This window comes from Polyodon spathula, chromosome 1 (assembly GCF_017654505.1).
Source record: "Polyodon spathula isolate WHYD16114869_AA chromosome 1, ASM1765450v1, whole genome shotgun sequence".
Classification (NCBI taxonomy): Eukaryota; Metazoa; Chordata; class Actinopteri; order Acipenseriformes; family Polyodontidae; genus Polyodon; species Polyodon spathula.
Genome location: NC_054534.1, coordinates 49904449 through 49918738, shown reverse-complemented (window position 1 = coordinate 49918738; position 14290 = coordinate 49904449). Strand labels below are relative to the sequence as shown.

The following is a 14290-nucleotide window of genomic DNA, read 5'->3' as shown; positions in this document are numbered from 1 at the left end:
ATCTAGAACCTAGACAGATAGCACAGTAGGCTGTCTGCTACTATAAAGAATATAATGCTGGATTTTAACTGTATGACTTACTTGGAAAAAAAGTCTATTTTTTTTCCAGTTAATGAACATACAATCTCAGTTTAGAGACATAGTTTTGTTCCATTAGTGGGGTAAACGGGAAACCCACATTCACAACAATTCCGCAGGATTGGTCCAACACTTTTTCCAGAACACTGAGAATTATTTTAAAATTATGTTTTGTTTTATTTCTCAATTAATCAGAAGATGTTAATTAAGTGTTACGTTTTATGTTATGAAAGCATGGTATGCTGATAAATGTATAGTGATGGATTGGGTACATAGTTAAATACACATTTAGAAAATAACTTCAGAAGATAAGAGAACTGCACTACCTAGTGGAATCCAAACACAATTACAGCTATGGTCAAAAGTTTTGCATCACCTAGAATTTTAGAATTTTAAGCCTACCAGACGGCATAATAGTAGTAGCACAGTACTTCATGTTAGATTTCGAAATGTCATTTTTTGTCAGTATATGGAAAACTACAAAGCAGTATGCAATTCAATATGTTAACGTGACATTATTGAGCTGGTTTCATTCAAAACTTTTGGCCATAGCTGTACATTATACTTAGTGGCAGGGTAAGGCAATGCTTTAGTTTAAAGAGTTTACCCATGTCTGCTTTTTTATTGTTTTTTTTTTTTTTTTTTTTTTTTTTTAATCTTCAACCATTTAGTATATGTAATTATCACAAACAAAACAAGGTTGAGGTCAAGGGCAAGGTCACAGAGCCATTCCCCCATGGGTGGATGATATACCTGCAGTGTTAAAGTAAGTGAAATATAATATAACAATCACGGGGGATGCTTATTAGGCTCATTAATGCAAACTTCATTTTCTTCAGTGGGGGAGGGGGGGTCACTTGACGTGGCTACTGCTAAAAAAAAAAATCAAGTAATAATATAAACTAAAACAGAAGCTTTGGGATTATAAATCACCTCATAAGACCCAGGGCCTGGAACCGTCTCTTTAGGTTCCTTGAAGCGTTGATCTCTGGTTACCATTAAAGCCATCTTGGGAGTTGACTTCACCACAGGATCATAATGAGCTGGCCCTTAGAACAAAGAAAGAGTCATATAACATGAATATACTGTACACCCTTGCTATAGCCCTTCATAATAACTAGGCTTGCTACTATTTGATTTTTTTTTTTTTTTTTTTTTGCCAAATCGATGTTTAATATTGAAAGAAAAAATAAACTCTTAGTTTCTAGTTTAAGTCTTCATGAGAGACTGCAAGGGTCAAGCTCTTGTAATCCCACATTTCCATTTAGTTGGTTCTGTGAGCCCACTAGCATATTATGCTTTTTCTGAATTCAACATTAGAAAAATTCAGTGACATTCAATGCTTGATGTCTGTAAGGCAAGTAGCTAAAAACACCCAGGGATAAGAAATGCCTGGCTTTAGGGACATATACAGCTGGATATTTGTATTTGGGTCTGTAAAATATATGTGCGATGCAAAGTGTTCAGTTATACTGAAACTTACGTCTCTCTTTTAACTAGGCCTAGTGTTAAACACTTGTCAGCCTTTTCTGCCTGTAAAAAATGTCATTGTCAATCAGATGCAGTTGATGTGTAATCACAAAGATTTATTTACTGTATATTAAAAGGTTTTACACGTCAAAACGTTGTAATCTTTAATCGAAATTAAAATGTTTTAGTAATATAGTCTAATAACATACAATATTATTGTAGTATTGCAAGATCTATTAATGTTTTGTCAGTAGGCCTAGAGTTAACTATCGCAGTTTACAAAGAGGAAAGGCTAACATCCTAGTTAAAAAAAACAAAACAAAAAAACAGACATCAAACATGAATGCTAAATTAGCAAATACATTTAGTTCTTTTTTGAGTACTGTCTGTAAAAATAAATTAAATAACAAAGCAAATAATAATAATAATAATAATAATAATAATAATAATAATAATAATAATAATAATAATAATAGTGCATCAGTGATGATTGCTGTGCATCGTGGTCGAAGTTAGTAACCGCAGCATGGAGCTCAATTTGTTCATGACTGAAAATCGTGCTTTAACTTTTTGATAATCGCTCGCATACCTATCTTTACAGTACTGCTTACATGTTAAATATGTAAAGTTGCTATAAATGACACTTACAAATCATTTTAAATGGTTTATTTTTAGTTAATATATCTGATTAACTTATTCCCTGGGCTCGATCTACTAATTCCCCAGACGTAGCACTAGTAGTGCGATCTATGCGTAAACCTTAGAAACAATGGAACCTCCCCTTTAAATTCTAGACGGCAATCCACTTTTTCTCCGGTCTACTTATTCCCTAGGACAACTGTATTTATTTATTGTTGTTAACGATTTTAGTGTAGCCTTTTCTCCGAATGTACCTATCGATATACACATGACCAAATTTTCTTAGGATCATTCCTTCTAGTAGGGCTTCTTTATTTATCTCGTGTCCGTCTTATTTTTGGGGGTTTTTTTTACGCCTCATTCTAAGAAAGAATGTTACTCTAAGCTAAATGACTGCTTTAAATTGTGAGATCTGTGTTTTATGTGTACAAGTTAGCCTCTTGAAAACCGCACATCTATCTCACTGTGGGCATAAGGTGGTAAGGGCGTGGCACTGACACAGCTGATCTGTCACAGCAAAACTGCGCTGTTGACATCGTCTCAGAGAGCAGAGGATGTTAAATTTCGACAAACCTGAATGCGCGTTACTTAATCAAACCGACATATCTTCCAAACCCCATGTGATAGGACAATAATTCATAGAGGTTTGTCTTCTGGATACAACACATTAACTAGTTATGTAATTTTTTGAATTTTGGTTTAATTTACAGTCCCAAAAATGTTCTGACTGGCAAAACAATGTTAAAACAGGGATTCATAAATATTAAAAGGTATTATGTTTATTTTAAAGTAGTTTGTATGTGTAACTGTGACAAAGTGCCCACCCCTTTGTGTATTTTCTGTATATGTTGCGTGTGGTGTGTTAAATGTTGGTGTATAGACATTGGTACACGGGATATAAACGGGTCTGTGTTTCACGTGTGATTAAAAATGTATAATTGTATTTAGGCACAGGATTCACGTGCATTTAAAGTAGTTAATATATGAGCACGAGGTTGCACATAATTAATTCACGTGCTGGGATTCAAGTGAATAATTAATTGGTAATTGAATACCAGCACAACAGTATATATAGATGCACGTTTTACTCACTCAGGGTTGTTGGGTGTTCGGTGAGTGGAGAACAGGATAGGAGACGGAGGTAATAATTGTGATCATAATAATAGAAGTACAATATCTGCTCACCGTGTTTTGTTTATTGTTAGTCCATTTTGTTTGTCTCTGTGTTTTGGCTGCCAGTGCCGTGTTCTGTTTTATTTTGTAATAATAAACTGCACAGCAGCGCATCCATTTATCATTTCCTCTCTCTGTACTATGTGTTTCTTCTGGTCTGACGTCCCCATTACAGCCATCTTTGTGACAGTAATATAATGAAGTTGATGTGGGATTTTCGAAAATAGATAAACCGCAATCAAAACTGATTGAGCCACAGACATAGAACCGCAGCTAAGTCTGGAAATTTAATGGCCGCTTGTCTTAAAAGCAAACTGTTATACAATAAAATACTTAGAAAAATATAATTGTTTTGTGCCGAATGTAATCTAGGTGAATTGTACATTCCGAAGAATTATATTTAGTGAGATGTATATTTTTTGAGGAATTATTATTACGATTAATACGGGTTTCATTGTCTTAAAACTAAAAACTACTCAAACATACTATGTGTAGTAGCCAAAAAGTAAAAAATATTTATTTTGCAATTGATGATTACTGGGATACTCTTACATCGATTTCAAAACTGATATTTACGATTCACACGCACTGTCCATCTCTTAGGGGATTACATGATCACGCCCTGTTCCGCCCACTCTACTTTTAGCTGGTTCAGGGGGGTTATTGAGGGCGGACTTTCTCTGGTTCTGTCTCTTTCAATTTTCAGCATTGACCCTTCTTTTGGTTTTGCTTAAGGTGGATCACTTTTTTTTTTTTTTTGACCGCATAAACCATCCAAGGATTATCACAAACGGCTGAAATGGTCATTGTAACGTCAGCCTATGTCTTTTGCTTCTAAAGAAACACTTGTGGAAAGGGTTTCCAAATATAATTTTTAGATTTAGCTCCACACCAGCGATAAAAACCTTATTCTCTTCCCAAGAAAAATTTACAGCCCTGCGTTTCTTTGCTACAACTGAATCGAGATTAGACACCATAATTTAAAGCATGTATATTCTGGTGGCAGTCACCTGAAGTTCGATCTGTAACATGCCCTATTCAGACTCGATCAGTCGCTTAGGGATAAGATTGGCATTAGATAGGATTTTCTACCTAAAGTTCGGATTTCCTAATTTAATGATAGAATAAGAGGAGGCACTTAGGCAATTAAGAAGAATACACTGCTGACTTAAGAAAAGCTTTTGTAATACCAAGTTAGGAAAAATCCTATCCTAGCCATGGAAGATAAGATGAAAGCAAGTTAGGAAATTGTTCTGTAATACAGACTGTGGTATGCATTTAAATATTTAGAAACATTTGTTGTATAATTGTCCACTTTGAATATGACAATGCATTGTTTTTTTTTTATTTTGCTTTAATAAATAGTATGTTTAAAGTGTGACATCTTAAACTACCTATCCATAATTGAACATCATTTAACCCACTCCTCTCCATATTCACAAACATTTGACTTATTCTATAGATCTTATACATTTGTATGTAAGTTTTGTGTTGCCAGTGACACACGTCGTACATTTTTTTTGGAAAGATGTGAAAACATATGATCTACAGCTATGGCCAAAAGTTTTGCATCACCCTATAGAATTGACAAGTTTTGCTTCATAAAGTTGAATAAAACATGCGCAATGTTTTAACATATTGACATTTCAAAATTTAAATATAGTATTTAATTTCTTTTATTGTGTCTCAATCCTAACATTCTAAATTTTAAATCATGCATAAAGGCTTATGTACAGTGGCATTGTCAGCACCTGTATGCTGCAGTTTACTAATGGGCTGTACTTCTGTCTGTAACCAGTTGTGGTTGTGTCTGAACAGCAGAGTCAACTGTTTCAAAAGCAAAGCAACACTCCAAGTTGAACTCCTGTATTCCTGATAACCGTTGCTGTTATAAACATTTTAAATGGCGCACATAATTATGCTGGGATGGTAAGTGATAAGTAAATAGTATTTTGGATTAATTATAATAACTTTGCCAAAAAGAAAGCAAATACCTGTATTTCCGAACAGATTCCCAAATACTGTCAATTCTGTGCATCTAAATTCATAATTTAACCTTTTAAGAATTAGGCCTATTGTATGGTATTCTGTCCTAAACCTTATAATTTGTGACAAATTATATATTAAATGAACGTGGGGGATTCAATTTTGTTAAATAGATTAGTTTGCCTTTTATTGCAACAGTGGTAAAGACAGAATGGGTACAGTTTTAAAATCACTGGTCTAGACCACAGGCCACAGAATGCAACAACCCCACTGTTAAAATGTTATAATTACTTGTACAAATGAAATGTGTAACTTTTGGTTCATGCTAAAACTATAGTGACCTATTTAACAGCCCTTACTGCAAAAACTGGAAAAATATTTCAGTTTATACAGTTCATTGGATTTAGGTAAATAGTGTTATATGATTTTTTTTATAAAAGGATATTACAAGTCATGGTAAAGTATTTCATGAAAATAATGTTACCATTTAGAGGATGTATAAAGATTGTGTCAATGTAATGTTTATAAGAAAACATTGCTGAGTTCCAGAAATCCAGACACACCCAACTCAATCTCATTTTATATGTACACTACTGATTGACTCATCACATGTGTTTTATTTCTAATGTAAGGGTAGTCATCAGAAATATCAAATATATATATATATATATATATATATATATATATATATATATATATATATATATACAAATATATATGTTTATGTGATCATGTTACATGTCATGTGATCATGTTACATGTCATGTGATCCACTAGGCCTATAAAAGCTGTGCAATAGTTGTGTGCAACTATTTAGAAACAATCATGGGAAAGCAGTTTGATTTCAGTGAGTTCACAAAGGCTTGAGAGTAGGTGCCTGTGCAACTTGCTTGTCCCTCAACACAGCGGTTGCACTGACTAACGTGTCTATCAGACAGTCTCTATAGTAGTACATATAAACTGTTGCATTCACTGCTGTAGCAGCTATAAAAACATTCTACAGTATAAGTGTGTGCTTGTGGCAATGTTGCCCCGCCCCTGCGTGTATTTCGGTGTTGTATGTTACGTGTAGTGTATTAATGTTGGTGTATAGTCACTGGTACACGGGATGTAATATAGGGTATGCACCAAGTGTTTAAAATGTATATTTGTATTTAGGCACGAGGATTGCACAGCACTTCATGTGCAGGTAAAATGTAATATGTGAGCATGGGGAATTGCACTTTATTAATTCACGTGCAGTTATACTGAGACTCCAATTGAATGATTGATTAGCAATCGAGTCTCTGTATAGCCACATAAAAGCAGCATGTTTTCACTCACTCGGGGTTGTGTGTTCGGTGAGTGGAGAACAGGATTGGAGACTGAGGTAACAGTTATAATAATAGTTAAAATAATACCAGCTCACCATGTTTGTCTCTTTGTTTTGGCTGCCAATGCCATGTCCTGTGTTTTGTTTGTCTTGCAACCTTTTATTTTCTGTCTCTTCATTTATTAAATGCTAAGAGAAAACAATCGCTCAGCTTCACCAAACTCCACCTCTCTGTTTATTTGTTGGTTCCTGGTTCTGGTTTGACTTCACCCACTGCAGCCGTCTTTGTGACAGTGCTATACAAATGATGCAAACCAAGTCAGCTATACCCATTTGGCACATTATGTTCCATAATAAAAAATAAAATGTATAAGATGGAAATCAAATACCTTATGCAAAAATTAAAACTGAAGACAATCCTACAATATGAATCTTGTAAAAATATGTTGTTGCCAAATGAATAACTGATTTGTACCTGGAATGTCTAGATCAAATCTGACCAAACCCAAATGTCTGGGAGCAGCACTGAGAAAAGAACCTTGTCGCCTTCTGGCTCCTTCTGTGCGGGGTGGGACATAGGAACCTTTCCCATGTGTTTTCTCAAAGGCTTTTTGGATGTCATAGGACCCTGGAGGAGGAGCATCCTGAAATAGAAAATGTTATGATACCGTTAAGATACAAAAAAATTACATAACCACCTAGAATTACACTTACCTCCTTATCAAGTACTTTATACTTTTATTTCAAAATGTTTTTATCCAACTATACAAAGCCAATCTTAGAGGGAATTGGGGGAAAATGACTCAAGCCAGTTAGTGCAGTCTAAATTGGTAAAATACATATTTTGAGTAGATTAGTTTTACATTATTCATGCAGCAATTTTTAAATAACTGTCAAAGTCTTTTTAAATCTACAGCCTAATTTATCAGCAGCATTGGTTCATTAACTATTAACAGGGCTTTAGGGAACAGGCATAGTTCCATGCTGATTCTTATTTTGAACATATTGAGTTATATTTTCAAGAGCACAGCAAGGTGAAGGACAATGAAGAACATTTTTACATGCTTCCTCCTGGGCTTATACTTAACACAATAAGGTCAGACATTGTTCATAGTGAGTAATGATTTATTCTTGCTGTTTCACTGTTAATAAACCTTAAAAGGGTCAAAAGCATACACATGGCTTCAATGTAATGTGAATCATGCAGTCGTGTGACAGTCACTCACAGACAATGTTATTTGATATTAAAAAAAAAAAAAAGATACTATTAAAAAAACAAATCTTTTGCTCACTGTTTCACTGTTCTTTTAATTTCTACAACAGGTCAGACACATGTGACAACAGATGTATTCTACATAGTATCCACTGTCAAATTATACTCCACTAATTACTAAAACTTTTTATTCGATATATGTTGTTGCATCAAAAAGACAGATACATGCAAAATAACATTAGGTTATTATAATAACCCTGGTTCCCAGAAATAGAAATGTAACCATTACCAAATGGGTATTTATCCTAAAGACCCTAATAACCTGAATATGATATATCAAAGCTGCACATCCGAGCCTGCGACACAGTCGTGCCTGCCCCTGAGGGCATCGTTATCATTTTTCCTTCAAGACTGCTGCAATTATGGACACAGTGACCTTGAAGGTTAATGGTTACATTTCTATTTCAGGGAATCAGGGTTATGATTATAACCTAACGTTCCCTATCAAGTATGAAATGTAACCATTACCTCGTATGTAGAAATACCAAACCTGTCACAAGGCAACATTGTAGACCAACTGGAATAGGCCAAGGCTACCTTGCATGTTACCATGAGGAACCCCAGTACAAGTAGCTAGGACTAACAATTGAGGGATAACTCACTTCTATGTCTATTTCTAAGGGTTGACCCAGAAGTCACCCTTAATACTCTAGTTCCAACACCAGGGTTTTTTGTGGATCCACAACTGAAGTCTGTAGAACCTAGTAAAGGTATGGGTAGTAGACCACATCGCTGAACTGCAAATGTCATTGACAGATGCACCCTGTAATAAAACCCACTAAGTTGCCATGCCCCCCCAAGGAATGGGTAGTGAGCTTTCTGGAGGGGGCAAGTTGGCCAGCTCTTAGGCAGTTCTGCATATGTCTGCTATCCATTTGGACAGCCTCTGCCTAGACAGGGCTTGACCATGGGACTTTGTCTCAGTGTCTCCAATGCTTTGTACTGTCAACACAGCACGCCAGGGCCCGCACTGGGAAGAGCGTATGGAGCTGCAGCTCCTTGTCAGACTGGAAGGAGGTAGAAATAAGCCTCCAAATGCACAGACCGGTTGACATGGAACACAGAGATAGTGTTCGGCAAAAGGCAGGATCAGTATGGAGCGTAACACTTGCCCTGGCTACTGTAAAAATTAAGCAGCTTCTCACTAAGGAGAAACCCTGCATCTTGCTCACCCACTTTGCGAAGATGATAGCAAACAAACAGTAGCTTGAGCGAAAACATTTGAACTTAGCTGAATGCATGGGCTCAAATGGAGGCTTCAAGAGTACATTAAGCACCACGTTTAACGAGGAACGATGTCCTTCATAGGCAGCCGAAGCCACCAAACCACTTTCAAAATGTTTTGCCTTACCAGGAAGCTGAATGGCTGCCAGATAAACCTTTAATGTAGAGGGAAACTCCGACAGGTCCTGCAAAACTGCAGTATTACTGCTATAGGACAAGTCGTGGGGTTGAACCAGTACAGCAAACGTGTGGACACTGCTGTGGCATTTTGCAAGGTGTCAAAAACCCTACTGGCAAACTGAGACGGCTCAATGCATTCCTACTATCAGGTGTATTATGCATTTTCCACTGTATTTGATTTACTATGCTTTTTTTTTTTTTTTTTTACTGTATATCGTGTTTTATGCAATTCTCTGTATTTAAAGTATTATGGATTTTCTTGTTGTTACTGCATCTTGTAAAAGCGCCATATAAAATAAAGATTGATTGATTGATTTCTGCTCTCACAAACCTCTCCCAAATGAGGCTACCACCTTGGGGTTCATCTCCACTCTGAACAGCTGGGACCCTCCTTGAGAGTAGGTCAGCCGCCCAGTTTTTTTTTCACCCTGGGCAGCCCTCAGTGAGAATATGTTGCTATGTGCCCAGAGCAACACTTACAGCCACGCAATGGATACTGGGTGACTTGAGGCCACCTTTGTTGTGTTGTCTGCCCGAACAAGCACATGCCTCCCTCAAACTTCTACAACACTGCAAGGCTAGTTAAACTGCCTTCAATTCCAAACTATTACGTGGAGTGCCATTTTACACAGCTCCCCAGCCCAGGCTAGACGAGTTCATGGTGACTACTTTTTGGTGACACTGCCCAACGCTACGCCGAGGAACAGATGACTGTTTGCACCAAAAGAGTGCCTTTAGGCAAGCCCAGCTGTTGAACCAGGCCTTCAGAAGGCGCATACACAAGAGACCCAAATGTAGGCTCTGAGAAGCTGGTGCCTCAGATGAGAACGTCATCTCCTTGGGACGCAGAGCGCTCTGTAAAACTAAAGGAGAGGTGTTTCTTCAGTATACACGTGGAGAAATCCGCACAAAACCAGCAGAAAAGTGGGTTGATAAAGACAGCAACTAGACTGTCAACAAGGCATGCTTTTTTTTTAATATATATTTTTTAAAATTTAGAATGTCCAATCATTTTACCCCCGAATTTCTCCCAATCTGTAATGCCCACTTATTATTATTATCCCATCTCATCGCTGCAACTCCCTCGCCAACTCGAGAAACGGCGGCAGACACACGCGTCCTCCAAAATGTGTCCTGCAAGCCGTCTTTTTTCAAGCTGCAGGTCTACAGCGAAGCCACCAGACCCAGTGCTGGAGGACAACACAGATCTGAGTGGTTTCTACAGCAGGCTCACAGGCGCCCTGTTGGCCACAGGATTCGCTGGTGGACAGTGAACTGAGGATTACCTTGTGCGCAGCCCCCTGGGAACTCCTGTCCACGATCGGCAATGGCATAATCTGGACTCCAAACAGTGATCTCCAGACTATAGGGCATATCCTGCATTCCACGTGGTACGCCTTTACTGGATGCGCTACTTGGGAGCCCCAACAAGACATGCTTGGTACCAGACAGGCAGGCTGACCTTTCATTTGTCACAGGGATAACCCCAGGCATTATGCAAATAGCAAGCAATGTACAGTAAGAATGTACAGTTGCTGCCTCATCTTGCTAAAGACAGTAACAACAAGGCCTGCTTGGTACTTGACAGGGCACGGTGCACATGGCATGGTATGCATGGTATAGTACACTCACTCACTGTTCGGTACCTATACCGTGCCAGGAATGGAGTAGGTCTGTGACCCACCATTACTGGAGAAGCAATATATAGGGATGCCCACCTATACAGTTTCTGGCAAGCCAACACAGCACTAAGACTGGAGGAAGCCTGCTGTCAGAGCCCTGATAGCCTTCGCAATGGCACTGCAAGCAAAAACCAAAGCGGCAATGAAACACTGCGGGAAGGACTGCGAACAGTCAAGCCCAAAGCAGATGAGCCCAGTGACTGCTAGTGAATTGGGTTGGTAACCTTGTTCGATGACGGAAACAGGAGCAGGCCTGGACCTACAGGTCCCACGGGAGTGATCTATAGGGATGCCCACTTATAGTGGTCAAACACTGGACTGCTGAGCCCAGCAGTTGTGTTCGTATTTCTGTGAAAAAAAATACACACAGAGAAACACATTTTCTCACACAAAAAAGTAACAAATCGATTACCGTTATTTTAATATAATTTTCAGAACAAAAAACTAAATTTAATTTTTAAACTTTAAATGAAGCTAGCAGCCTGTGAGAGAGAGCACAAGTAGACTACTTAAAGTTGTTCGATCCAAGGGAAGTGGCGATGGAGCCTTCGGCTTAGTGCAGGGAAAAACCACAGCTGAGTGCACAATATGTGTAAGTAATAATTACTGTAAGCACATAACAATAAATCACATTAAATAGTGTAATTACATAAGAGAATAAGCAGACATAAGTAAACTGATACTCCTATGTTCATAGTCTCTTCCACTCAGGTTCGGATGAAAGGATTCAACGATGTCTGTATCTGCAGTACAGTTATGCTCTTGGGGGTGGGCACAACTCTGGCGTGCAGCTCTTTAAGGTAAATACACATGAGGTAATTTTGTACTTGATAGGGAAATCTTATTTTTGGTGCAGCTATCTCTGGACAATACCTGATACTGGACTGCCATTCTGTCTGCTTTATAGGCTTCCCAGCCAAAGGCTGGGAAGCCTATTGTTATTGTTAAAGGTTTTGTTTATTTATTTATTTATTTATTTATTTTTTTATTATTATTATTTATTATTATTATTATTATTATTATTATTATTATTATTATTATTATTATTATTTTCTTCCCAAAACTTTAAACTGCTGCTGCTTCGAAGCTGGTGACTGATCAGGTTCTGACTTGGCAGGTAACAAGCTGGATACATTGGCTGTCAGATGCTGAAAAAATTGTGCTGCTGCGTCCCTGCAATTGGTGCGGTGACCAATTTTTCGATAAAACCTTTCGAAATCTTCTTCTTGGGAACCGGTGAAGCGATTCATCTGAAACTTGGCATACATCATCAGCATCCAAACCCACATCAAGTTTGCAAAGCAGAAGTTGCTGTGTTAAATTTTAATGTCAAAATGGCTGCCACAAATCTTTTCGAAACACGCCCCGAACAACAAACTGCTGCTGTTTGAAAAACATTTGACCAACAAACTCCAAACTTGGTAGTTATTGTCGCAGTAACAATGGGATACAAATATGTGAAAATGGTGATGTATTATAAAACAAGATGGCCGCCAGTTATACGTTTACATTTGAAATTTAAACCTGCCTCAGTTGACAAACGGTTTACTTGACTAACTCCAAACTTCACAAACATCATCCTTGACACTGTAGCAATACAACTTATAAGAAACTGGTGTTAAACCAGAATGGCCATATGATGCATTTCTTCTTGAAACCTCAAAAATCTTGCTTTCTTCCACAAAAAGTTGCTGTGATACAATAGTAAAACGGCTGCCACAAATTTCACTGAAACGCGCCCTTAACAGCAGACTGCTTTTATTTGAAAACCGTCTGATCAACAGACTCCAAACTTGGTAGGTATCATTCCGGTAACAGCGGAATACAAATTTGTCAATATGGTTATGTTTTGTGAAACAATATGGCTGCCACTCCCACATTTTCTTCTTATATTTAAAACTGCTTCAGTTTAAAAATGTTGAATATCTGTTTGGCCCCCAAATGCTTACTTGCCATTATGGCAGCAAGTTTTTTTTTTTTTTTTAAGTCAACACACTTTGACGTTCACAGGTGATTCACCACGAGCTATGCATAAGACAATCCTTGCTGCACAGTCATGTGATCTGGTTAAGGCAATCACAGCAATTAATTTATCCAAGCCATTTTTGTAATGATTGTTTAAGAATGATCCAAGAAGTGACAGTCTGTATATACATATTTAAATGTTGTATAAAGAATGCCATTTGTATTTTAGCATCTATGGGATATATTAATCTTCATTCTAGTAAATAAAGTGCTAGTAGCTGAACTATGACAAATTCCTGAATGAGAAATGGTATAGACTGTTATTCACTTCCCAGCCTCAGCTGTCTAGTGGAAGCTGTCTGTTCTAAGGAGCACTTCAGAATATCTGATTGCCCCATCATTTTTGGTATATCAAATCTAATAAGAAAAAATTTGAGTGCCCACATTACGTCAATATCCTGATCTCTGACCTGCTGCAGACAACCAGGGTGATTTCAGAAAGTATCAGTCACCATTTGTAACCACTGTGGAGGACGATAACGAGAGTATAACAGCAGTACTCCACCTGAGCCCATGCTGATGTTTTGATTTACTGTCTGGCACATGGATTTAAAATGAAGACCTATATTTTTTAAATAAAAGTGATTTCTTTTTCATCTTAATAAGAAGTGTGTCAGTAACATACATCCACCGCCACAACTGTAAATTCAAAATCACAGCTATCAGTATGATAAAAAAAAGTACATCAATAGTATCAAAATAGTATAGAATAAGAATTTTCAAGTGATATAATGATTATCCAGATATATGGAAACAATTTTGACATAAAGACAGAAGGATGACCGGACAAAATATGATATTCTCAATAACTTAAATAATGTTAATACAAAGTTCACAATTGCGCAAGTCAGTAACCAGTGAACTGTGTAAGTACTGATATTTATGTTTGTTGCTTTATTATGTAGGTTTTACAAGTTGAAAAGGTATTTGAAATGTTTTTGGATTTGTAACTGTGAACAAAGTTAAAGGTTACAGTGCTGTATTGTTGCCGATACTTCAGTTGATAAAGTAAAAGCATATGCAAGCCAACAATACTGTTTGCATCATAGGTATAACCGTGCTTACATTGTAAATATAATAGTCTTTATTATGTTATTATATTTTTTTATTATTGTAGGTGTCAGTGTTTGTTGTTTTAGTTTTCAGCAATACAGTACATAATTGTAGTATGAATGTTTCTTTTTTCAGTAATGCAATTTAAATAGAAGATAAACTATAAACTGTATGCATGTGTGACAGAGATCGAAT

General features: G+C 37.1%; 1 protein-coding gene across 1 annotated transcript in view; it reads right to left on the bottom strand.

Annotated features, from left to right (window-relative positions):
* Positions 1 to 798: 798 nt before the first annotated feature.
* Positions 799 to 14290, bottom strand: part of stpg2 (sperm-tail PG-rich repeat containing 2) — a 219172-nt gene continuing 205680 nt past the window's right edge. Inside the window, exons 11-12 of the mRNA XM_041257083.1 lie at positions 7134 to 7302; positions 799 to 1127 (exon numbers count right to left, since the gene is read on the bottom strand). Of these exons, the coding sequence (XP_041113017.1) occupies positions 964 to 1127; positions 7134 to 7302 (333 nt within the window). The 3' untranslated portion in view covers positions 799 to 963. The remainder of the gene's footprint in view (positions 1128 to 7133; positions 7303 to 14290) is intronic.